The sequence below is a fragment of the Nuphar pumila genome, chromosome 7, assembly GCF_984573655.1.
Source record: "Nuphar pumila chromosome 7, dmNupPumi1.hap1.1, whole genome shotgun sequence".
NCBI classification, from domain to species: Eukaryota; Viridiplantae; Streptophyta; class Magnoliopsida; order Nymphaeales; family Nymphaeaceae; genus Nuphar; species Nuphar pumila.
The window spans coordinates 103,423,432-103,450,980 of record NC_143255.1 but is presented as its reverse complement, the minus strand read 5'-3'; the positions used below and the strand labels follow the sequence as shown (position 1 = coordinate 103,450,980).

The following is a 27,549-nucleotide window of genomic DNA, read 5'->3' as shown; positions in this document are numbered from 1 at the left end:
AGAGGCCTCAAACCAGCCCAGCTGAAAATCAGCACGAAAGATCAGTGACTGGGCCAAACCCTATACAGGCTTTTGGAATGCCTAAGTGTGGGCCGGGCTTTTGGCATGCCTGGGACTGGGTGGGGCTTGTCGAGCCTTACTGAGCCATGGGTCGGGCCGGTCAAATGTCAACCCTTTGAACATCGGGTTGGGTATCGGATAGTGGTGTCTGTAACACCTGGGACAAAAACGAGACTCTTCTAGAACACTTCTAGCAGTGCGCAGACAGGACGCAACCAAAGTCGTGTTTCGGACCTGAAAAGACTTAAGTCTGCCCGAGTCCGACTCGTTGACAGCCCAAGAATCCAGATCTCTCTCTCTCTGATTCCAGATCTTATTCTTCCCTCTTATTCCTTCAAATCCAAACACCAATAGAAGAAGGTCCGCTCTCTCTCCGGTTTGCACCACCCTCGGAAAAATTAGCCAACTCTTCCGGTGTTTGCCAAACTCTTTACATTCTTGTTTTCTGAGTCGTTCTTTCCTTATTGGAAATAATTTCGGACGATTGTGTAATTTCGTCTAATTCGGAGTTATGTTTTTGGTTCAATTGTACTCTTTCTCTTGGTGGATATTCAGAGATCCTTTTCCTGGTTAGACTGTTTCTGTGATGGGATTGCTGTTTGTTTTGTGTAGTCTATTTAGTTTGGAACTTGGGTTTTCTTTGATTATTTCACTGAGAATGGAGATGGCTTTTTGTTAAACTTTTGTAGACTCTTGAGGGGACTACGTTTGCAAGAAAAGATTTTCTCATTCGTTTGAACTCTTTTGGTTAGCTGTAATTCAGTTGGGGAGAGAACATGATTGGTTATATGAGGGATCTGTCCATGAGGCCGCGTTAGGTAGGAGCCATGGATTGCAAAGAAGCCCAAAACTACGCGTGGAAAGGGGAGATTCCTCTTCAGATTCATCTCCATGAGTCCGAAATCACGACGCTTCCGGTTCCTCCTCCTGCATTGGTATATGCCTCTGTAATCGCTTCTATCTTGATTCACTCGCTTTGTTTTCTCCATGATTTTAGCGTATGTGCTGTTTTATTGCGTAAATTTGAACACCCAAATGATTTTTCTCGTGGTGAGTGCCTTGTAGTTTTTATATACAATTAGTGGTATCGAATCATCTAGGCATCTTTTTGAAACATCCTATTAGCTGGTTCTGCTGCTTGGAGTTCTAGGTTTCTGTGATTTTGTTGTAATTGTGACATATTGATATTATCGGAAATTGTTGCTCCAGTTAAAATTTTGGTGCGTTTTCTGATGGCTTCACAATTTGGGCATCATTAAGCTCATTGGATGCTATATTAGGCCTACAACATTTTTCTTGATTGTGAAGTACACTATTGTGGTCGAATTTGGGTCTATTGGTGGTCTTTATTATAATTTTTTGGGTTAGAGTTTTTGTACGTTTTTCTTGTTCCCCCATATCCATTTTTTTTGTGTTGGATTAGTTTGATTTTATTCATTTTGTTTGTCTTGTATATGATTTTCTACTTTTCCAGTAACTTGACTTAACCCACTGATGTTCAACATCGTCTTGCTGTTGTCTTCAATAACTTGAGATATATATACATTGCTCACACAAGATATAATGCATTGATCAACATAGTGTCTTTGGGTCCGGGACCGAGGAAATATTTCACCATGTAAATTTTGGTGGATCCAGTTTGTGCCGTATGCTGTCACTGTGATCACATTATATGAATGAAGAGTGGTTGCAATACATTTTCTGTCATTTCATGTTGCAAAAGTGCTTCCTTGAGTGTGTCCCCTTTTCTGTTGACACTTGAACTTACATAAAAATGTGGAAGCATTCTGGCTTTCAATCCATTGGCAGACAAAAATTGGCACGACCAAGTGCCAATGCAGAAAACCCTAGCCTAATCTAAACTAATAAAAAAAACCTTTATCCCACCAAGAGTTTACTTTTGTCAGATCTTTTTTCTGCTCAAAAGAGTATTATGGTAGCTCGATTTTGTATGCACTTGTGAAGATTTCTTCTGCGAACATCTTCTTCTTGATCAATTTCTGTCTTAGGGTCTTGCTGTTTCAACTATTGCCATCTATATGATAAACAGGTGTTAGGCCCTCGAAATGGATACCTTCCTCTGTTACTGCCTCTTGTAAAGCCTCATTTCAGCAATGCTCTCCCTCCTGGTGATGATAGCATTTGGTTTGACTATAAAGGATTGCCATTGAAATGGTATGCCATATTGATTTATATTGTTCTTTATCTTTTCTATGTTTTTCTGTACTGATTTATGTTAGACATCTGTCTAATATAATTCTTATCACACTCCAGATGTTCTTCTGGAAAATATTTTTCATGAGTTCCTGCTAAACTTCAGTTGAATGTTTAAGCTTTCAGCTCTAAGTTTTTATGGTGATGCTATTTCCTCCTTCCACTTCCCAGATGACTTTAGAGTCACATCTGTTCCTATGAAAATGGGTCTAACTTGTTGATCATGACTATGGTGGTGGTCTCTAATTCTTGTCCGACATATTAGAGGAGATGATATTATTGTTATTTACATCTATGTTCTTGAGCTATTTTAAATGCATGATTTATGCCATTTTAAATATTTTTTAATGCTTGGTGGTTATGCTTTACCACAAGTGAAACAAAGAAGTTTGCTACTAATCTTATTTGAATGGATTAAATCGATATGAAAACCTGACCAATCTTATGGAGCTTTGGGATCTTGTGCAAAGTAAAGGCAAATAAGCAGATAAAATGCACATGGCGTCAGAAGGTGATGCCAGAGACAGTGGAAGTACATTAAAATATGCTTTACCAGTTTACCATGTCATCATATCTTTGCCAAACTTGCAAGTAGCCAACAACAGGAGTCTAACCTGAGACCTCTCAGTTAAGGTCTATGTAACATGGACGCTTCTAACAGGGAGACACACCTGTGTCGCACCCTCACTGATGTGGATGTGACACTTGGGCATGGCTTCCTTTGCGTTAGGTGAAGTCAACCGTACTGATGTCCATTTCTGTCTAAAAGTGGATTCGGTTAACCTTAACCAAGTCCAGTTTCTTCTATATTATATACACACACACACACACACACATACATATATATATATATATCCGCACCCCTGCACCCAAGTTTTTTAAAATTGCTGTGTCACACCCTCCACACCTGCACGTATGTGACATAGGTTAAGGTAGCGCAGCTCTGCTGATGCAGCTGTCTCATCCAACCATGATGTTATATTTTATCAAAAACATAGTCTAAACCTTATTATCACATTGGAATAACAACTATATGAAATATGAACATTCAGACAAAATAGCAACATATGAAATTGTGTTCTCAACTACTGCCATTGTCATCATCCCATACTGACCCTCAGTTCAAGATGAACAATTGCTTACTAAAGTGATGAATGTATTAGAAGAACAAGGCAAATAGATGTAAATCCTGCCTCTTTACCAGCCAAAAAGAAAATGAGTACAAGGATTGAGAAAACTGAAAGTTTCTGATTAGAAGGTATCACTAACAAATATACACATACTATGTGGCATAACTGAACAGTTCAAACCTTTTACATATAAAAGATCCAGATTTCACTTGTTAAGATAAAGTCCAAGATACACATAGGATTAAGCATTTTTTCCAAATGGAAAAAGACAAATTAGTTCGAGCCATGGTTACTAGAAGCTTCTACAAATCCTTATGCCATGATTATTAAAAGCCTTTACCTACTGTCAAAAGACTCAAAACTTGAAATCCAGTAGGGAAGCTAGAAACTAGGTGTTTCTGAAGCTTGCTTCCCATGTCATGAGAACAACCCTTCCAAGAACATGATAATTGTACTACCATTAAACACCAACACATTTCTGCAACTAAAAAATTTCTTCATTTTAAAAATTAATGTCATGGCACAAATTTTGTTAGGTTTAAATGATAATGACAACCCACATGATTTTTTAAATCATAAAAAAAATAATTTTGAAAGGTCTTGGGCAATACATTGAAAGGGAAAATTAAAGTGTTAAAAAATTTTCTTCTCATTGTGAGAACATGCACAGCACTACACTCATAGGCATATAATTCATAGATTTTTGTGCTAAAGTTCATTTATTATTGGCGAGATACTAGTTATTTCGGTACTAATGAACAATATAATTAGTACCGAAATTTATTATTGTGCTAAAGTTCACACAGAAAGGCCAGGTTGGTTTCGTAGGAAGGAGAATGTAGTTGGTCGATTTCTATTTGGAGTAAAGATGTTCATACAAGCTTTTGTCTTTGTATCAACTACATGCATGCTAATCTATGACTATACATCTAGAGAAAATAAGAAGATGCTTTTAGATTCTGTTGGTGTAATACTAACATCTAATCTATGTTTCTGAAGATAAAGAATTTAGTTGGTTAATATAATTATGGTTTCATATAATTTAACATTTTTGAATCCTTTTATTTCTAAATGTTTGAAATTTTGTAATTTTCTTTCTATATGCTTACGCATCAGTTCTTACTTCCTACATGGCATGGACCTAAAAAACCCTCCCTTTGTGCTTTCAGTTTCCACATTGTTTCCTGATTCCACTTCCCTCTCTGTCAACGTTGGGCTGAGTTACTACATGGATGGCTGTCGTATAAGAGATCCTCACTTTCTGATCGTTCAAACATGAGTTCTATACATCAATATAAGAAGTCAATCGTAAACACTAGTTCCAAACAAACAATGGCATTCTACATCTCAGCATTCTACATCTCACCAAGGCTGCATGCATCAGCAGAAAAATCATGTTCTGTTATAAATATTCCCTGACCTCCTAGTTGGTTAAGATATATAATGCCTAAATGAATTGTATCATCCATGCATGTGATACCATATTTTCGAGTTTCCTTGTCATAATAAAACACACATCTGACCAATGAAACTAATATGCTCAATCCAGATGAGCATAAAATTGATGATGACATAATCCTAAAGACAGAGAGCTCCTCAACATAGTGAATTTCCCCAGAGTTCTCCAATCATCCTCAGAGATAGGCCTGACCTAGAACTGTATGAGCACATGAACTACATTTACACAGTCTCAAAACACAAAAGCTAAACAACTTCACACTGATTTTGCTAAATGTATCTATTTGTTATTGGCCGGTATAAATAAGTTGAGTTCTTCAACAACCATAGTAGATGCAATTATGAGCTCATTTTCTGTTAGCGCATGCATATTATTTACATTTGCTGGTATTAGATGTTTTTTAGTCAAACTTTTATAATTGTTTTCTAGTGTGTGTTGTTTCTTGTGAATGATGTGTTTCGGTTCCCAACTTTCTATTGGCTAAAATTGTATTCTTAATGCAAGAGCTAGTCTTATACTTTTCCTTTTCTGTTTATGGTGCATGTTATTTTCCTTTGAGACAGTCTTTACAATAATATTCTATTTAGTCTTCCACCATAAATATATATGCAAGATTACCTACCCTATATTTCATATTTTGCAGGTATGTACCACTGGGAGTTCTTTTTGATCTTCTCTGTGCAATACCAGAAAGACCTTGGAACTTAACAGTAAGATTTCTCCATTCAATTTCTTAATGGTTTCTTAACTTGACATAGTATCTGTCGCTATGGTCATGCCATGTTTCAAAGTGAGTTGAACACAATATATCAAATTACGAAGCCTTGGGAATCACTCCTAACCAAGCCATCCTCAAAACCATATGCAACTTCTGGTGTTCCAAATGTAAATCCACTGAGGAGCTTATTGTCTACCTTAAGAAATTGGTACCTTAATATTCCTCTGCTTCATCCGAAGTCTTCCATTTACAAGCCGAGCAATAAAATTTTAACCCAGGGTTATCGGAAACTCTATAGAACATGGGGAAACACACTTTTCCGAAACACATTTTGGAAGCGCGAAACGTGATGCTTCCAAAGTGCACGGGGAAGCAACTATTTTAATTGGGAAGCGTGCTTCCCACCCATTATTGGGAAGCTCACTTCCCAATATCGGGAAATGAGTTTCCTTTTTTTTTTGGGGGGGGGGGCTTAGACAATTTTAGCTTTTAATAGTTTTTTTAACCCAATATCGAGAAAGCTCGATTCCTATTCGCTTCCCACTCTAATCTTAAGTCACTTTCCTCTTCGTTTTCCCTTTGATTCCTATGTCGCTTCCAGTTCGCTTCTCCTTTCGCTTTCAAAATGATTCTCGATTCGCTTCCAAGTCGTTCCACGCTTCCTGCTGTAATGAGATATTGCGGAAATATAAAGAGTGCATACAAGCACATACAACAATGAATAAAAGAGAAAATATCACAAGTCCACGAAGGGACAATACAAGCACAAGCCTTTAAGAAGGCAACAATATACAAAGCCTCTTATTGAAAAGAGAGAGGAGCTCTCCAAGATGAAAATACACAAGGGGATCACCCCTATTTATACAAGAGAAGGAGGAGGAAAAAGGAGGGCCAAAGGGCCTCAAAAGGGGGCTCCCATAGAGTCGTTGGGAGCCCCCAACGGTCACATTTGTGACCGTTGGGGGCTCCAACGACTTCTATGTTGGAGCCCCTTTTGGTCCTCAAAAATAATAAAAAGAAAAATAAAAAAATAAATAATAAAAATTACATTTGATCAAAAAGGAAAAAATAGTTGTTTTCTAAAACAACTGTGAAATTACAAAAATACCCCTATCGGGTATTGATGTAATAAACAGAATATATATATATATATATATATAATAGGTACATTTTAACACCCCCCCCTCAAACTTTACGGGGGAAGGACGGAAAGTTTGCCGAGAAGAAACATGAACCGAGGAGCTGGAAGAGCTTTGGTGAAGAAGTCTGCCAACTGATATTCTGAAGTGACATATGGCAGAGCAATAGTTCCTCGTAAAAATTCGTCACGAACATAGTGGCAATCCATTTCGATATGCTTCGTACGTTCATGAAAAGTATGATTGCTTGCGATATAGATGGCACTCTTATTGTCGCAACACAGCTTGGAGGCTTCAGTAATATCAACTCCCATATCTTTAAGCAAACTGCGAAGCCATACAAGTTCCATTGTTGTGGTTGCCATTGCCCGGTACTCAGCTTCAGTGGATGAGAGTGAAACTTTCTGCTGCTTCTTGCATCGCCAGGCAATCAATGAGTCCCCTAAAAAGACACAAAAACCAGTAGTTGAGACTCGATCATTGGGGTTACCTCCCCAATCTGCATCAGTATAAGCAAGAAGATTCAAAGGGGAAGAGGAGGATAGAAATAGCCCTTTATTGATGGTATTCCGAATGTAGCGAATGATTCGGAGAACCGCACTCATATGCACGGTTGTAGGAGCATGATGAAATTGACTGACTGAGTGAACCGCATGAGTGATATCTGGTCTGGTGATGGTTAAATATATAAGAGACCCAATGAGTTGTCGGTACGGTGTAGGATCTTCCAGAAGAACCCCATCTTCTAACCGTAACTTGGCATTAATAACCTCGGGAGTCTCTACCTTCTTATCATCAGAAATCCCAGACTTAGAACATATATCTGCACCAAGCTTCATCTGTGACAAAATATATCCTCTAGGAGAATATGCAACCTCAATTCCAAGAAAATATCTGAGAAAACCTAAATCAGACATATCAAAATTATCTTTTAACATATTTTTAACATTAATAATACTACTTTGATCATTTCCAGTGATAATCATATCATCAATATAAAGCAACAAAATTACGATACTAGAACCTGCATTTTTAACAAAAATAGCAGTGTCAGTATAACAAGAATGAAATCCTAATTTTATCATGATATCACTAAAACGATCATACCAAGCCTTAGGAGCTTGTTTAAGACCATATAATGCCTTTAAAAGCCGAAGTGTTTGTCCTTGCTTAATATTTATTCCGGGTGGTGGATCCATATAAACTTCTTCACTTAAACTTCCATTTAAAAAAGCATTTTTTACGTCAAGTTGATAAATAGGCCATTTTTTGGTTGATGCGACAGCTATTAAGGTTCTGACACTTGTCATACGAGCTACGGGGGCGAATGTTTCTTCGTAATCAATACCATATTCTTGGGAGTATCCCTTAGCAACCAATCTTGCTTTATATCGTTCCAACGAGCCATCGCTTTTAGTTTTAACTTTGAAGACCCAACGACAACCAATAGGTTTTTTGTGTGAGGGTAGATCAACTACTTCCCAAGTATTGGCCTTTTTTAAAGCATTTAGTTCAACTTGCATTGCTTCAACCCAATGAGGTATAGATTTAGCTTGATTATAGTGGGTTGGTTCAAAATAAGAGTGTAGAGTTATCAAACATGCCCGATAGTTGGGAGTTAAAGAGTCATAGGAGACAAACCTATTTGGGGGTATTGATATTCTAGAAGAATGCCTAACTTGTGGTTCCTCAATGGATTCGGAAATTTGAGAGTATTTTTCGAGGGCACTAATAGGTTTTTCTTGATTTCTTCTTGAGTAAACATTTATATTGGCATTGCTATCATGAACATTTGTATTTGAATTATTATCATTTGAGAGGGTTATGTCAAGAGGGGATACCTCGTGAGTGTCATCTATGTTTTCAAGAGAATCTTCTTGTATGTCATCAATAAGATCATATAAGAATACATAATCAATTTCATTTGTCTCTTCTATTTTATCAAAACCGTTTTCGTCTTCGAGAAATGTTACATCTTTTGAAACATATAGTTTATCATTCTTAAAATCATAACATCTATACCCTTTTTGATTTTCACCATATCCAAAAAATACACATTCAATTGCTTTGGGAGATAACTTATCCCTTTTATGTAGTAGGACAAAACATTTGCAACCAAAAATACGAAGTCGATTAAAATTGGGTGAAAACTTAAAGAGTTTCTCATAGGGAGAAGCATTTTTTAACTTAGAAGAGGGCATTCTATTGATTAGATAGGTTGAGGTAAGAACGGCTTCCGCCCAAAATTTTTTTGGAATATTTCTAGACACAAGCAATGTTCTAGCGGTTTCTATAATGTGCCTATGTTTTCTTTCCGCTAGGCCATTTTGTTGAGGAGTCCTAGGACATGACTTTTGATGACAAATGCCATTTTGGCTTAAATAGTTTTGGAATTCGTGAGATAAATATTCACCACCGGAATCGGATCTTAAAATAGATATGTTACTTTGAAATTGATTTTGAACCTTTTTATGAAAATCTTTAAAGAAAGTAAATACTTCCGACTTATGACTAAGGAAATAAATCCAAACATACCGAGTAAAGTCATCAACAAACGTAACATAATATGAATAACCCCCTTTAGACATAACCGGAGAAGGACCCCAAACATCCGAATGCACAAATTCAAAAGGCCTTGATGAGAAAAAAGATCTAGTTGGAAAAGGAATAGACTTCATTTTTCCAAAAATGCAATCTTTGCAATTAATTTCTTTTTCCTTACAAAATTTGTTTCCAAAAGGAAAGAGATACATTTTGGAATAACTTGGATGACCAAGTCTTTTATGCCAAGTTTCCATATTTTTTTCTTGGACATAAGAACAAAAAAAGTTTGTAGGGAGATCAAGATGGTCCATATAATAGAGGTCTCCCTTTCTATGGCCTTGCCCAATCCGCTTCCCGGACCGGAGATCCTGCACAAAGCAACCATTAGATGAGAAAGATATTTCACATCCATGGTCGGCAATTTGAGAAACCGAAAAAAGGTTTAAATTTAATTTGGGAACAACTCTTACTTTTGGAACACAAAAATTTTGAGAATCTTTAAAAGAGCCAATACTTGAAATTTTCAAAAAAGTTCCATCGGCCGTTGAGACACAAGAGTCCTTTGAATTGATGCAAACATCACTAAGTGCATTCTCATGAGGGGTCATATGAAAAGAAGCTCCGGAATCAAGGATCCAAGAATATGTACCGGGTGATGATGTCGAAGCAATGGCCGCACCCGATGTGGAGGAAGAAACTTTAAGCATTTGTTGGAGAGCCATAGATATTTGTCCAAGAGTTTCTTTAATGTCATTGTTTTTGCCTTCATCTTCTTTGGAGGTGGTTTCTTCAAGAGAGGCTACTTTAGGCTTGAAGGCTCCCATAAGCTTTGGACAAACGGGTCTAATGTGACCCGGCTCATTGCAATAATGACAAACAATCATTTTTCTTCCTCCATTGTAGTTCCCTTGTTTCCCAAAATGAGGAGGCTTATAGGTTCTAACATTGTTACCCGGTTTGGATACGGCAAGGACTTCATCAACATGCTTACTCATGCCAAGCCTTGTCTCCTCTTGAGTGATTTCGGCAATAGCATCCTCAATAGGAGGAAAAATAGATCTATGGAGAAGTGAGGATCTCACTTGCTCAAATTCGGGGCGTAGCCCAAAAAGAAATTGAAACAATCGTTCTTGTTCCATTTGTTTTTGTCTTAAATCAACATCTTCCATAGAAACCCACTTTGGCTCTAAAAGAGCCAATTCATCCCATAGTGGGTTAAGGGCACTATAGTAGTCTTGAATGCTAGAATCACCTTGCTTGGTGGTTCTAACTTTTTCTTGCAAGAAGTATGCTCTTGCAAGATCCTTTTGGGTATACATACCCCTCATAAAGGACCAAGCCTCATTGGCTCGACGAAATTTAGCTATATTAGCACATACCTTAAGCTCCACATTGTTCATAAACCACGCAAGGATTTTTGCGTGATTGCTTTCCCAATCTTCTACTTCCTTTTGATGATTTTCAATGGCCTTGAGACGAGCATCTCCCTCAAGAGCTTTTTCTTGATCTTCTTTCATTTTTGTGAGCATAAGCTTCGGTTCCGGAACGGTCCCCATGACATAACCCCAAAGCTTCTTCCCTTTGAGATTATTCTCCATTGCCGATGCCCACATCATATAGTTCTTTCCATTGAGTTTGAAAGAAAGATCAATCTTTGTCTCCATGATGTTGCCAAGAAGTGAGAAGATGTCCACCAAAATAAGAGATACACGAACCACACCTTTCCTTCAAGAATCGAGTGGCTCTGATACCATGTAATGAGATATTGCGGAAATATAAAGAGTGCATACAAGCACATACAACAATGAATAAAAGAGAAAATATCACAAGTCCACGAAGGGACAATACAAGCACAAGCCTTTAAGAAGGCAACAATATACAAAGCCTCTTATTGAAAAGAGAGAGGAGCTCTCCAAAATGAAAATACACAAGGGGATCACCCCTATTTATACAAGAGAAGGAGGAGTAAAAAGGAGGGCCAAAGGGCCTCAAAAGGAGAGCCAAAAGGGGGCTCCCATAGAGTCGTTGGGAGCCCCCAACGGTCACATTTGTGACCGTTGGGGGCTCCAACGACTTCTATGTTGGAGCCCCTTTTGGTCCTCAAAAATAATAAAAAGAAAAATAAAAAAATAAATAATAAAAATTACATTTGATCAAAAAGGAAAAAATAGTTGTTTTCTAAAACAACTGTGAAATTACAAAAATACCCCTATCGGGTATTGATGTAATAAACAGAATATATATATATATATATATATATATATATATATATATATATATATATATATATATATATATATATATATATATATATATATATAATAGGTACATTTTAACACCTGCTTCCTAAAATTTTAGAAGTGCCTTGCTTCTCGCTCCCGCTTCCTCATCTGACAACTTTGATTTAACCTTATCATACAATTCTTCTTTAAGTCAATCTTTGTGACAAGTTCAGGAGAAATGATAAAAGTATAGATCTGCAACCTTCTATGCAAGAATAGTCAGAATATTTAGACTCAAAGAGTAACACATTTCTACTATAAATATAAGAAGGGTGATAAATGTGACTTATGTTGAGTTCTTATGTAGTTTTGGTGCATGTTTATAGTTATCTCATTTCCTTTGAAATCCCCTTGAGCTGAAACATTTGCTTGGTTTCTTCGTATTAAGAAGCTCAATATAACAACCTCCGAATTAAGGTGTTCAAGTGGCCACTAAGCTGTGTAGTGAAAGGTGCTAGGTGGTATTAACTGAGTGCCCAGGGGCATTTCTGTCATTTCACATGTGCCTTAGACCATGGGTTACAAGTCTGGCAGTATTTTGATAGTTTATCTTTCATTTGATGTAAAATAGTCGTTATGTATATGAGAAACCACCATATAGTGGCATTGTTATTTAATGTAATCTCTTTGTAGCATTTATAAACAGCCCACTGGGTGTCCCATTTAATAGTGTTAACCCCATAAAAGTGAAGGACTTTGGGGCTTTTCAACTCCTATCTTCTGTTATATATATATATATATATATATGTATGTGAGTAGTATATACAATTACATATATGTATACTATATTTTTTCGCTTGTAATAGGTAATGCCCTCTAGGGGCATTTTGGTCTTTTCATTCATGCAATAGGTCCTGCCCTCTAGGGAAGATTTGACTTTTCTATTTTTTCTTTATTTTTATTTGTTGTTTTTTGTTATAGACTAGGGTCTCTATGGTCTTTTGAACATAGAGCCGTTGGGAGCTCCCAATGACTATTGGGAGCTCCCTTGGCTCTCCTTTGTTGTATATAAAGGGGCATCTTGTCCCTATTTCTTTCAATGCTTTTCTTAAGCATTTTATGAATAACATTTATTATTTTTTACTTGTGAATGTGCTCTCTCTCTCTCTCTCTCTCTTTGTGAGTGTTTTGTGTATGCCTTTGTGACTTTTTTCCATTAGTGTTTTTTGTGTTTGTGCACACTTTGTACTCATGTAGCCCTTAAGTGGCATTTCACTTGTGCACACTTTAATTTCATTACATGGTATCAGAGCCCCTTGGTGATTGCACCCTTGGGCCTTATTGATCATGGTGCTCGTGTGTTCGAGTACTAGTGGTGATCGTGCTCTTCAACATTCTTCCACACTTTCGTTTCTCTCTTCTTTTTGTCATGGTCAAAGATCGTTCTTTCATTCAAATTGAATGAAACAAATTGTATGATGTGGGTGGCGACTATGGTAAGTCACCCCAAAGTTTATGGCATGGTTCTCGAGCCACAACTTAAACTCACCAAGAAGGAAAGAGATCAAGAGAAGACTCTAAATGAAGAAGAAAAAGAAAGCGCCATCCAAGAATACCAAATAAAGGTGGAAAATTGGGAAAGTGAGCATGCAAAAATATTGACACGGTTTATAAGCAATGTTGAGCTCAAAATTTGTGCCAACCTTGCCAAGTTTAGGAAAGCCAATGAGACTTGGATTTTTATTAAAGACATCTACACTCAAAGAGATCTTGCTAAGCAATATTTTTTGCAAGAAAAAGTGATAACAACAAAACAAGGCGACATGAATGTTTGCAATTACTATAGTACTTAATCCTCATTGTGGGATGAACTTGCCCTTGTTGAACCTCAATGGGAAGGAGGGGCTATTGAGTTGAGGCAATGCCAAATAGAGAAGAAAGACTTATTTCAATTCCTTCGTGGCCTCCCCCCAGAATTTGAACAAGTTTGAGGTTCATTTATTCATAGAACTTCTCCTCTAAATGAAGCACTTGCCAAACTATGTCAAGAAAAAACTTGTCTCTCCATAAACAAGGAGGTTGATGATGTAGATGCGGTTTCAAGACCAGGGAACAATCTAAAAACATACAAGCCTCCTCATTTTGGGAGGCCGAACTATGGAGGAGGAAGGAAAATCATTTGCCAATTTTGTAATGAGTTGGGGCATAACTAACCCGATCGTCCTAAGCTCAAAAGGAAGGTGGCCATCATTGGAGAAAAGTCAACAAAATCAAGTAAAGAGCCAAAGCAAGGAGGGAGATATTAAAAAATCCATTGCTCAATTCACGAAGGTTCGGTAACATTTCTTGAAATCCAACCCCTCTACCCCATCCACGTCCGGAGCCGCAGTTTCATCTTCAACTCTTCTAAGTATGTCTTCTTATATACTTGACTCGGGTGCTTCTTTTCACATGACTCTAAATGCTTTTCTTCTATCCAATCAATGCACCAACTCTCATAATTCATTTGTTTCTACTGCCGATGGTACATCTTTGGAAGTAAAGGGAATTGGAAACTTAAAAAAAGGTTTTAAACTAAAATGAATTTTGTGTTCCCAAAATTAAAATGATTCCAAAATTAAAATGATTCCAAAATTAAATAAACTTATTTTTCATTTTTAAAATTTTCAACTATGGTTGTAGAGTCTCTTTTTCACCTACAGATTGTTCTGTGCAGGATCTCCGGTACAGGAAGCTGATTGGGCAAGGCCATAGGTGAGGCGACCTCTACTATATGGATTTTTTTTCGTCCATCCATTTTTTTTAGTCATGTTCAAAACAAAGATGTAACTACTTGACACAAAAGACTTGGTCATCCTAGTGCTTTAAAATTGTACATTTTCTCTTTTTTGGTGACTTTTTTGTAATGGAAAATAATTTATTTGCAATGATTGCATTCTTGGAAAAATGCATACTTCTCCCTTTCCAAGTAGTAATCTTCTCTTTAAAAAACCTTTCAAGTTGGTGTATTCAGATATATAGGGACCAACGACGGTCATGTCAAAAGGAGGATATTCGTATTATGTTATTTTTATTGATGATTCCACTAGATATGTATGGGTATGTTTCATTCAGTTTAAATTGAAAGTTTTCTCTTTTTTTTTTAAAGAATTTCGTATGCTTATCAAAAATCAATTTCAAACTAATATTTCTACTTTTCGATAAGATACTGGTGGAGAATATATGTCAGATGAATTTTAAAGATATTTAAAACAAAATAAAATTATTCACCAAAGATCTTGTCCAATAACTCCACAACAAAATGGTCGTGTAGAAAGGAAGCATAGGCATATAATTGAAACAATTAGAACTCTACTAATTTTCAATAATGATCAAAATTTTTTTTGGGCCGAAGCTGCACTTACCACTATATATCTAATCAATAGAATGCCTTCCTTTTCTTTAAAAAATATTTCACCTTTTAAAAAATTGTTCAAAATATCCCCAAATTTCAAAAGATTAAAGGCTTTTTGGTTGTAAATGCTTTGTCATTTTTTAAAAAAAATGACAAACTTTCACCAAAAGCCATAGAATGTTCTTTTATTAGATATGGTGAAAATAAAAAAGAATATAGGTGTTATGATTTAAAAAATGATAAGCTATATATTTCAAGAAATGTGACCATTTTGGAAGATCAAAATGGATTTAATCAAAGTTCTCCTAAGAAGGAAATCGACTACTCTTTTCTATTACCTTTGAAGAATACCAAAGCATTTAGTATAAATGATTATAGTAAAATATTGAATGTTTGATTTGGAAAATGCTCTTGATATTGATGGGGATAATTATCTTGATGAAACCTCTAATAAAAATCATATTTATACTCGACGTAAAGGAGAGAATCAACCATGTGCCTTTGAAAAGTACTCACAAGGTTAATCATTATAAGAACCTATTGTAGGACCACTACCTAGAAAGACTCAAAGGTTCTCTAAGCCTCGTAATGAATTCGTGTCCTACTCCTATGAATATTTTTCTCCAAGATATAGGACTTGTCTTATGACCATTCATGTCTATCATGAACCTTCAAACTACAATGAGACTAAGCAAACTCTCCATTGAATATATGCTATGAGATTAGAATTAGAGGCTCATCATATAACCAACACTTGGAAAATTGTTAACTTACCCGTAAGAAAAAGGGCTATAGGATATAGATGGGTTTTTAAAGTCAAAACCATGAGTGATGGTTCCTTAGAAAGGTATAAAGCTAGGTTGGTTGCTAAGGGTTACTCACAAGAATATGAGAAAAATTTTCCCCTGTTGTTAGGATGACTAGGACCGCAATTGCTTTAACATCTATTAAACAATGACCCATTTAGCAGTTAGATGTCAAGAATGCATTTCTTAATGGCGATCTTTGTGAAAAAGTTTATATGGATTTTTCGCCTGGGTTTAATATTGAAAAGGGTAAAGTTCTCAAACTTAAAAAGGCTATTTATGGTCGTAAACAAGCCCCACAGGCCTGATATGACCGATTCAGTAGAGTTATTATTGATAGTGGTGTAATAAAATGGTGGCCTTCCACAAATGCACAAAGAACTCACAAAAAGTTGTCTATTGGAGACACTACAAGCATGACCCTTGAAAGGGTATAAATGAAAGAACACTAAAAAAATAAATAATATTTTATTCATACACAAAATGCTTAAGAAGCATTGATAGATTACAATGGAGGGGTTCACCCCTATTTATACAAGAAGAATGGAGTGGGGAGAGCTCACTTTCAGCTCTCCCAAAAGAGTTGTTGGACTCTAGTCCAACGACTCTTAATGTAGCCTTTGGATTAGAGTCCAACGGCTAGAACCGTAGTCAAGTTCTAACAAGAACTTGACTAGGTTATATATCTAGTTCAAATTGAACTAGATATATAAAGAAGAAATAAAATAAAGGAAAAATAAAAAAATATAATAAAAAAATATATAATATAATATATTATTATTATTATATATATGTTACACTTTACATTTTAACACTCTCCCTCAAACTTACGGACGGTACAATGAGTGAAAGTTTGTCTAAGAGAAAGTGAAATCTGGAAGCAGTGAGAGGCTTGGTGAAGAAGTCTGCTAATTGATACTTTGATGTAATATATGACAGATCAATGGTTCCATGTAGATATTCCTCTTTGATGTAATGATAGTCCATTTCAATATGTTTGGTGCATTCATGAAATGCTCGGTTGCTTGCAATGTAGATCACACTCTTGTTGTCACAACACATACTTGAAGCTTGCGTTGCTTCAACTCCCATGTCGGCAAGCAGACATCTGAGCCAAACTACTTCCATGGTTGTGGTTGCCATGACTCGGTATTCATCTTCTGTGGACGAGAGAGAAACCTTCTGCTGCTTTTTGCATCTCCACGAGATTAACAATTCATCTAAGAAAACGCAAAAACCAGTGGTTGAGTGTCTGTTATTGGGATGACCTCCCCAATCAGCATCAGTATATGCAATTAGATCTAGTGAGGAGGTAGAAAACAAGAAAATTCCTTATGAAAGAGAAGACTTAATATATCTAACAATACGCATAACGACTCCCATGTGAACTGTGGTGGGAGCATGTTGGAACTGGCTAACTGTGTACAACGTGTGTTATGTCTGGTCTAGTAATGGAAAGATAGGAAAGTGCTCCGATAAGCTGTCTGTAAGAAGTAAGATCTTCAAGAGGTTCTCCATCATCAATTCTCATCTTAACTTTGATGACTTCTGGAGTGTCTACTTTCTTATCATCTGTAATTTCAGAATTCGAAACAATATCAAAAGCAAATTTAGATTGAAACATTAAATACCCACGAGTGGAATAAGCAACTTCAATTCTTAAAAAATATCTTAATAAACCTAATTCAGTCATTTCAAAATGAGTTTTAAAAAGTTTTTTGATGTTTTTAACTCCTTGTTTATCGCCTCCGGTGATGATCATATCATCCACATAGAGAAAAAACAGTATAATCCCTGCATCAGAACTCTTAATAAACAAAACAATGTCAGTCGAACATGATTGAAAGCCAATATTAAGCATAACCTGACTAAACCTATCATACCAAGCTTTTGGGTCTTGTTTAAGACCATAAATAGCTTTTTCTAAACGAAGAACTTTACCCTTGGGAATACTAATACCAGGTGGGACTTCCATGTACACTTATTCAACTAACTTACCATTTAGAAATGCATTTTTGACATCCATCTGAATTATGGGCCATTTTTTAATGGAAGCCAAAGCAATTAAGGTTTTAACAATGGCCATACGAGCAACTGGGACAAAAGTTTATTCATAATTGATGCCATATTTTTTAGCATAGCCTTTGACCACAAATCGGGCTTTATATCTCTCAAGAGTTCCATCATTCTTGGTTTTAACTTTGTACACCCATCGCTATCCTGTAGGTTTCTTACCTAGAGGAAGATCTTGAATAGTCTAAGTAGAAGTTTTTTCAAGTGCATCTAACTCAGTTTTCATGGCTTCTACCCATTCTACATGATTTTTTGCTTGAGGGTACGATGATGGTTCCTCATGAGTGAATTAATTTCATAACTGCCCTATATGTGGGTGAAAATGATTTGTATGACACAAATTTTTCAGGAGGCCTCGAAACTCGAGATGACTTTTTGGTGGATACTTCAGAATATTTTTTTAGTGCACATGGAAGATTTGACTCTCTTCATCTAGAATATTGTAAACTAACATCTCTAGGGATTTGTTCTTCATTGTCGTCATTGTGTTCAAGATCAATACTACTTTGATCATTTCAAAAGTCACATTCAAGGTCACACTCAATAGGTTTTGAGGTCAAATCTATTAGGAAGTAATATTCAGTGACTTCCTTAGGTTTTTCAAAATGAAGGAAGCTTTCTTTTTCAAGAAAAGATACATTTCTTGATACGTATAATTTTTTATTTTGAAAATCAAAACACTTATAGCCTTTTTTTATTATCGGCATATCCTAAAAAGGCACAAGAAATCACACGGGGGATAGTTTGTCATTTTTGTTAGTGAAAACAAAGCACTTGCATCCAAACACTCTCAATTTAGAGTAATCCGGACAAAGATTCACTAGTTTTTCAATTGGAGTTATATTTTTCAAAGAAGATGGCATTTGATTAATAAGATAGGTAGCAGTTAGGACCGCTTCTGCCCAAAATTTTTTTAGAACATGATTAGCTATTAATAAAGTCCTAGTTGTTTCTATGATATGATGATGTTTACGTTCAGTCAGTCTATTTTGTTGCGGTGTGTATGAACAAAACCTTTGATGTGTAATGCCATGTAAACTTAGATAGTTTTTGAATTCTTTGGACATAAATTCTCACTCTGAATCTGTGCGGAAAATGGATATATCATTTTGAAATTTGTTTTTAACCATGTTATGAAATGTTTGAAAGTAGGAAAAGACTTTCGATTTATGTTTAAGGAAGTAAATCCAAGCATGTCTAGAAAAATCATCAACAAAAATGACATAATATTCAAATCCACCTTTCGAAATAATTGGTGCAGGACCCCAAACATCCGAATGTACTAATTCAAGTGATCTAGAAGAAACAAAGGTTCTATAAAAAAATGATTATCTTTTCATTTTGCCAATAATATAATCTTTACAAGTAAAGTTTTCAGAATTACAAAATTTTCCAAGATCAGGAAAATATTGAATTTTGGCCATATGAGGATGACCAAGTCTTTTGTGCCACAAAACCAATTCTATTTTTTGAATATTATAACAGAAAGCATTCTTAGGCAATTCCAAAAAATTCATGTAATAGAGTCCTCATTCTCTGTGGCCTTCCCCAATCAGCTTTTCTAATTGGCGATCCTGTACTCAACAACCATGAGATGAAAATGAGACATTACATCCATAATCAGTTATTTGAGAAACAAATAAAAGATTTAAATTTAGTTTAGGAATATATGTGACTTCTGGAATAAAAAATTTCTTAGTTTTATGAACCCTTTCAAAATTTTCTATTCCTTCTATTTCAAGAGAGGTTCCATCAGCTGTAAAAACTTTTGACACTTGACTTATTTTTGAAACATTCAGATAAGTTATTATCATTTGGGATCATATAAAAGGAAGCATCAGAATCAAGAAGCCAAGGGAAGTTACCTAGATCAGAGAAGGATGAAACAACTGCTCTAGTTGAGGCTTCAGATGAGGAGAAAGCTCCTTTGATAAGAGGTTGGAGAATCTTCATTAATTGAGCCATAGAAACTAGTGCATCTTGATCTTTGGGTTTTGACCCAACAATTGTCGCTCTCTTTTATCTTAATTATCTAAATTTAGTACACTGAGGCCTATAATGTCCTGGTTAATGACAATGTTGGCAAATGACTTTTCTCTTGTCAAAGTCACCATTTTGTCTATTGAAGTGAGGTGGCCTGTAAAAGCGCACATGATTACCCGGTCTAGACACATCTAGAACACAATCATCTTCTGGTTTTGGAGTATTCTTTTTCATTCTGTTTTTCTCAATCAACAATAACAGAAACTTTTCTTCGATGAAGAAGAGCCGATTTAGTCGACTCAAATTCCGGTCTTAAACCGTTTATAAATTGATGAAAATGCTGTATATCAAGTTGTTTTTTATGGAGCTCAATGTCTTTGGGACAATGCCATTTTGGCTTTAAAAGAGCCAATTCTTCCCAAAGTTCGGACAACTTATTGTACTATTCTCGAATGATTTTATCTTTTTGAGTCATTATCCGAACTTTGTCTTGTAGATTGTACACATGCGCAATATTTTTAAGGGAATAATATTTTTAAGGTATTCCCAAGCCTTATCGGCATGTTCGAACTTAACAAGACTAGAGTATTTTTTAATGTCTACGCTATTAATTAGCCATGACATAATTTTTGCGTGCCCTATCCTCCACTTTTTTCATTTCTTTTCATAAGTGGCTAATGCCTTGCTCTTCTTCTCTTCCGTTAGAGGAATATCTTTATCACCCTCTTTTTTGGTGAGAGATAGTTTAGGTTTCGAATCTGAACCATCCACTATACCCCATAACCCTTTTTCTCAAATCTGGTGCTTCATAATCGAAGCCCACATTACATAATTAATATCATTTTGCTTCATGGGTATGATGGTGATCCTATCATTGTCATCCATCTTTTACAAGGGTAAGAAAGGAATAGATGGGAGAAGAGAGAGAGAAAAGAGTAGATAAGAGAATAAGAGAGAGGATAAAATACAAATTTTGTAGCACACGTTGTCCTTTCTTCAAACGAATCTTCTTAAGCCAAGAATAAGGTGATGAAACACCTTTTGCAAATGAGGCATGAAAATCGAGGCGGAAGCTCTTCAAGATCTAAGGTCTCCACAACTTTGATACCATGTAATAAAATGGTGGTCTTCCAAATGCACAAAAAACTCACTAAAAGGTGTCTATTGGAGACAATATAAGTGTGACCCTTGAAAGGGTATAAATGGAAGAACACTTAAAAAACAAATAATATTGTATTCATACACAAAATGCTTAAGAAGCATTGATAGATTACAATGGAGGGGTTCACCCCTATTTATACAAGAAGAATGGAGTGGGGAGAGCTCACTTTGAGCTCTCCCAAAAGAGTCGTTGGACTCTAGTCCAATGGCTCTTAGTGTAGCCGTTGGACTAGAGTCCAACGGCTAAAACCCTAGTCAAGTTCTAACAAGAACTTGCCTGGGTTATATATCTAGTTCAAATTGAACTAGATATATAAAGAAGAAATAAAATAAAGGAAAAAAATATAATAATAATATAATATATATGTTACACTTTACATTTTAACAAGTGGTTTTATCTCATGTTATACTAACACTATTCTTTTTGTTAGAAATGCAGGAATCAATATAATTGTCTTATTATTGTATGTTGATGATATGATTATTGCTAAAAGTGATAAAAAGGGTATTGAAGAGATTAAAAATATTCTTAAATGAAATTTTGATATGTTTGACCTTGGTTTTTTAAGGTGTTTTTAGGTATCAAGGTTTCTTGTTCCTCTAGGGTATATGTACTTTCTTAGATAAAATTTGCATTAGATATAATTGCTAGATCCGGCTTGACTAATGAAAAGAAAGTAGATATTTCGGAAATGATCAATGCAAAGATGATGGCCAATAATGGGACTCTATTAGAGGATCCTACTCTCTATAATCATCTGATTAGATCTCTTATGTATTTATTTATCACCAGGTTTGATATAGCACATGCAGTTCACAGTGCAAGTCAATTCCAACATGGTCATCCTTCGGTTCATATGGTGGCAGTCATACAAACTATCTGATACTTGAAGGGCACAATGAGAAAAGGGCTTTTCTTATCTTCTTCTCTTAATTTAATTACTTATCCTGACTATGATTGGGGAGGCAACCCCTGTGATTGTATTTCTACTACATGATATTGTGTATTTTTTGGCGATTCACTTATATCATGGAGATATAAGAAGCAACATAAAGTGTCACTGACCTCCACTGAAGTTGAATACAAGGCGATGACAACTACCACTATTGAGATTGTTTGGATAAAAAGTCTGCTCAAATATATGAGTGTCATCATCTCCACTCCATCGAAGATGTGTTGCGACAACAAGAACTCTATCTATATTGCTATCAACTATACTTTTCATGAAAGAACAAAGCGTATAGAGATGGATTGTCATTATGTTCGAGAAGAATTTCTTAAGGGTACTATTGAACTCTCTTATATCACATGGGAGTATCAACTTGTAGATTTATTCACCAAAGCCTTGCCGTCACCTCGCTTTTTCTTTCCTCCTTAGCAAACTTTCAGTGATCTCACTGTCAGTTTGAGGTAGGGGCATTTTGGTCTTTTCATTTTCATGTAATAGGTCCTGCCCTCTAGGGTCAGATTTGACTTTTCTGTTTTCTTTTATCTTTTTGTTATAGACTACCATAGAGACATTGGGAGCATCCCAATGGCTATGATTATAGCCGTTGGGATTGGGAGCTCCCTTGGCTCTCCTTTGTTGTATATAAAGGGACATCTTGTGCCTATTTCTTTCAATGCTTTTCTTAAGCATTTTATGAATAACATTTATTATTTTTTACTTGTGCTCTCTCTCTCTCTCTCTTTGTGAGTGTTTTGTATATGCCTTTGTGGCTTTTTGTATTTGCCCATTAGTGGCCTTTGTGTTTGTGCATACTTTGTACTCTTGTATCCCTTAAGTGGCATTTCACTTGTGCACACTTTAATTTCATTACATCTTCATCCTCTTTCTCCTACAAGTTATTAGGTGCATCTTCTAGAAAGTGGAGACCCAAATGAAACAAACTGAAAATTAGAAAAATCTAAATTCAGCAATACAAAGTTATGATCTTGAAGAATAGAAAGAATAACGAGAAGAAGAGAAGTACCTGGCTTGCTTCTTCCTTTTTATTTTTTTCATGTTCTTTGTCATCATTTTCTTCATTTGAGGGAGTGTGAGAGGGGGGTGGAGCACACATAATTCCCTTCTTTTTGGTTGAACATTAAAAGCAAAATATTTCAAAAAGAAAGGGTGGGCTCCCTCTTTACTAGGTGAGCACCTAGGTCGAGTTCACCTAACTAGCCTAAGTTGGGGCACCAAGGGTTGACCACACCAAGGTGCTTTGGGCTGACATCTAGGTATGCCTTTGGCTACATAGCCACCAACTGCACATTATGTTTGCATAATTGTGGTTTGATCCTGTCTTCTAATTGAATTTTATTGTTAATACTGACATGGTCTATTGAAGAGAATTATTTGTTAGCAGCTTGCTAGTGGCACTGATTGTGGAGTAAGTCTTTGATAGCTAAATGGATACCAAAGAGGGACATGTCAATTGTTGAAATCACATGGTCAAATCTGTGGTCAAAGAAAAATGTATTCAATTGGGCAAGCTTTCACATATTATGATTTGGACTCTCTATTTGACCATTACCACTTAAAAGATGAGGAGCGTAGCGTTTCCGTAGATGGTTCACTGCTTGAGACGGAAATAAAGAAATCCATGACATGCTTTGCTAATAGACTTGCTTACTGTAACCGCAAAGAAAAGCGATACTTATTGAAGATGGTACATCCTTAATACTTAATGTTCATTCTTGCTTCCACTGGGATGTTAAATATTTCTTAAGCATTATATGGGTGGGCACCAATGAAGAGTGCTCTGAGTTTAGTGTTTGGGCTATGTCACCTGGGTACGGGTACAAAGGGTACGACACAACAATTTCAAAAAATGAGGGTACGAGGACACGGCTATATATATATATTATATAAGGTTTTGGGTCTGGATCATATGTGGATCCATATTAAGGTCAATATTAAAAATTAAATGGATATTTCAAAAATTAAATGACCATGATATGTGTAATTTTCGAAAAAAGGGGAGGGGAATGAAAATTTAAAAAGCAAGGTCTATATGTGTAATTTAAAAAAAAAGGAGGAATGAAAAGTTTTTATATAAAGGCAGAGGGGTACCTCGTAACCCCCTTCCTCACCGTCTCTCTCTCTCTCTCCACGAAAGATAACAAGGAGAAGACAAAGACGACGACGATGAGGAAGAAGGTGGAGATTGGTCGATTCCCAACCAAATCAACATCCAAACAGGTTCTCTCTCTTTTTGTCTCATTCTTTCCTCTTTTCCATGGCTGAAAACCTCAGTCGCTCGCTGGAGGACTCTCTCTCTCTCTCTCTCTCTCTCTCTCTCTCTCGAGGGTGGGAAGGGGGAGGTTTAACAAGAAAAAAAAACAAGTGTGGGTTTTGAGTTGGGTTCTTAGTTGGACCCGACCCAATCCAGAGGCCCACGTACCCTTGCCGCATCCGGTACCCGTATGCGTGTCGCGCCATGTTGACACGGGTACATGGCCTGTTTTGCCGTGTCCCAGTAACATAGTGTTTGGAAATAGAAATCCTCACTTATTTATAGATGATCCTCATATTATTCCCATTATTTCCTCCAACGTTATACACACCTGGCAGCGGCTCGATCGGCGGCACCGCGTCGCTGCTTGCCAGAGCCTCTTCTCTGCTGCGTACCGGCTAATTTACTACGACCATTGATGTGGTGTCATTGACCTCTTGATGGGGGTTTTCCTTGAGCGTGTCCTCTTCGATGGATCGTTTTTCTAGACACCGTTCTGTTGCTTCAACTCAATGAATCACTGTATCTTGCAACTTATGCATCCTTTGAGCGATTAACGAGATATTGTCGCTCGGTCGAAAAAACATCGCCCTCAATGACGTCGCTTCTTTAGGTGGATCTTGGCTTTCGACCGCAATCTCTTCCATGCTTTCTTCGCTTTTGTTTCCCGATATCGTAAACACAATAAGGACTTTGGCCTTGAACTAAATTGATATAAATTGAGATGGCTTGATTTACGAGAAAACTACCAGTCTACGATTATCTCTACTGTATATCTAGGAAAAGCTGGGAAAGATAGAAAATAACTGAAAATTAATGAAATAACTGAAAACTTAACAAGAAAGTAACTGAGATTCTCATATCAACTCCAATCTCTACATGGGTCTCTCATCTTTTTATAGATGAGGTTTCCCAAATCCCAATCCAAGTAAACTACCTAATCTGATAAACTCCTAAAAATATAAAACTTTTCTTAATCATCCTAATCTAATTAAATCTGAATATTGGATCCAAGATCTATTACAAAATGATCCAAATACTAAAAATGATCCAAATGATAAAAAATCCCAAAACATCAAAATGGATCTAAACGGATCTTTATGGACCTAGGTCTTCTGCTCTGCTCCTGCATTACCTAAGCATGCAGTTACTCAGGAGCATATACTATGATTTCTAGACTATGCCAAGACCTTTGAAGTCCATACTGATGCAGCTTTGCTATAGGAAGCATCTTGATGCAAGCTTCTTTGTTTTGGTCATCACCTTGTGACCCCTGAATCAACCCTACCCGATATAATCTTTTCTCTATAATTCAAATGATTGCCCACTTATGATGCTAGTGAGTGCTTTATTGCCCTTGAGTGCGAGATAGTTTAGTTTTATGCTCCACCATTATATAATGTTAAATGTTTTTGTCATATCAGAACTGAGTGGGTATTTAGAATTTATTTAAACTAAGAGACATTGCTATTAACTTACATTTTTTCCTATCATTTCCATCTTTTATAGCTTTTCTTCTGTGCTTGCCATCAAAGGCTTGTTACTTCATGAGTTTTTAATCAACTTGCCTAGAAGATGCTAGGTTTCTGTGTGAATTTAAGGGTTTCTTGAGTAAACTTTGCTTCTCTGCTGAATCCTGAATATCATAAAATAAACAAAAGAAAACCATTCAGATTTACTACTGGAACTTAACTATGTAAAGGATGGGCATATGGTGGCCTCTTAACTGCAGAAATATTTTACTTTGCATGTATAGTGGGCCTATTTCTTGATTGCAAGCTATAAACATCTTTATTCTTACTAAAAGGTAGAAGGGCATCCCAATTGTTCCTTGATAAGAAATGGAATTATGACAAATGAATGACAGATTCTTTGAGTAGTGTTGACATTAGAATCTAGTGTCTTTAAAAATAAAAAAGGATAAAGTATTTTAAACTATGGGATGGTGGCTGCCTCTCATAATGTGGTCCTGTTACGTTGCTGGTCTGAAAACATTTTTATAGCAAAAATCTATATATATTTTCATTCTCTTTTGATTGTTACTATTAATTTTTTGATGGGCATAACCTAGATACCTATAACCATTAATTTTATTAGCCTATTGTAGTTTTTTTTAATTTTTATTTTTCAAAAGATATACTAATGGTTTTGGATGTTACAGGTTCATTTTCGTGGGTATCCGCAGGAGCTGTTCAGCCCCTGTGAGGGGGAAGAGAATGTTAAGCATAGCTTCATGAATTCATTGAAGGAGGTTAAGTAAATACAGTTTGACTGCATTTATGGCTCCTGAAATTGTTAATTGTTAAATTTCCATTGATGTAACTTTTAAAGCATGCTATTATATTTTGTTGTGGCCCTCTCGTTTCCCAGTCCTAATCACAATGTCATTTTGAACTTATGAAGATATAAATTTCCAGTGGATGTTAATGTCCACATATATCTGTAGACGTTAACAGTTCCCATATGTCTAGTTCAAATCAACAAATCCAAACCTGATTAAAACCTTTATTTCTTGAAAGAACATCACATGAAGGGCTATGTAACTGCGACACACCATTTGGGCGGCCGTACCCATGTTGACACGGGTACTGGACGCAGTGCAGATAGGCCGCGGGTCGGGTCTAATTCAGACCCAAAAGTAAAAAAAAAAAAAAAGCAAAATGCCCCCTCCCCCCCAAAAAAAAAACCTCTCTCTCTCTCTCTCTCCCCGAAACCCTCTTCTTTCCCCTTTTCTCTTTCGCTCTCTGTCGTCTTCCCCCTCTATCTCTCTTGTCTTCTCCCCTCTCTCGATTTCCCTCTCTCTCCCTTTTCTCCGGTTTGGAAAACGAGAGGGAAAACCCAGAGAGAGAGGAAAATAAGGATAGGGGGAAACAAGGGGGAAGACGAGAGGGGGAAACGGGTGAATCGAGAGAGAAGAGGAGAGAGGGGGGAAACGAAACCAGAGAGAGGGAAGAAGAAGAAGAAATAGAAGAGGACGAGAGAGAGAGAGAAGAATAAGAAGGAGAAGAAGAAACAAAGGAGGATGAAAAACGTGGTGGGGAGAGAGAGAGAGAGAGGAGGAGGAGGGGGGAGGCATACCTGGCTTCTTCTCTTCCTCTTTTTCTTTTGTTGGTGCTGGAGGGAGAGAACACACCCACCACCATCTGCCTCTTTTGCTCCTCCTCATTCATCGGCAGCGGGCTACCCGGTGGGCAAGCACAGCTCTCTCTCTAATGTCTTTCATAACACCTGGCACACAAACTAGGTGTTATGATAAGGTCTTAATGGACCCAAGTCTTATTCAGACCTGGGCCAGATCTGGATTCGGATCTGTTTCTCTCTCATGTTTTTTTCTTTTTTCTAATGTCTTTCATAACACCTGGCACAAACCAGATGCTATAATAAGACCTGAGTAAAGTCAGGTCTGAATGGACCGAAGTCTTGT

General features: G+C 36.5%; 1 protein-coding gene across 2 annotated transcripts in view; it reads left to right on the top strand.

Annotated features, from left to right (window-relative positions):
• Positions 1-391: 391 nt before the first annotated feature.
• The window catches only part of LOC149832706 (autophagy protein 5-like), a 73,420-nt gene continuing 46,262 nt past the window's right edge, over positions 392-27,549 (top strand). Inside the window, exons 1-5 of one of the 2 annotated variants that reach the window (XM_090014670.1) lie at positions 392-629; positions 824-995; positions 2,111-2,235; positions 5,507-5,573; positions 26,287-26,376. In XM_090014670.1, coding sequence (XP_089870796.1) covers positions 888-995; positions 2,111-2,235; positions 5,507-5,573; positions 26,287-26,376 — 390 coding nt within the window. In that variant the 5' untranslated portion in view covers positions 392-629; positions 824-887. Of the gene's footprint in view, positions 630-823; positions 996-2,110; positions 2,236-5,506; positions 5,574-26,286; positions 26,377-27,549 lie in introns of those variants that run through there. The other variant, XM_090014671.1, reaches the window with a different exon arrangement.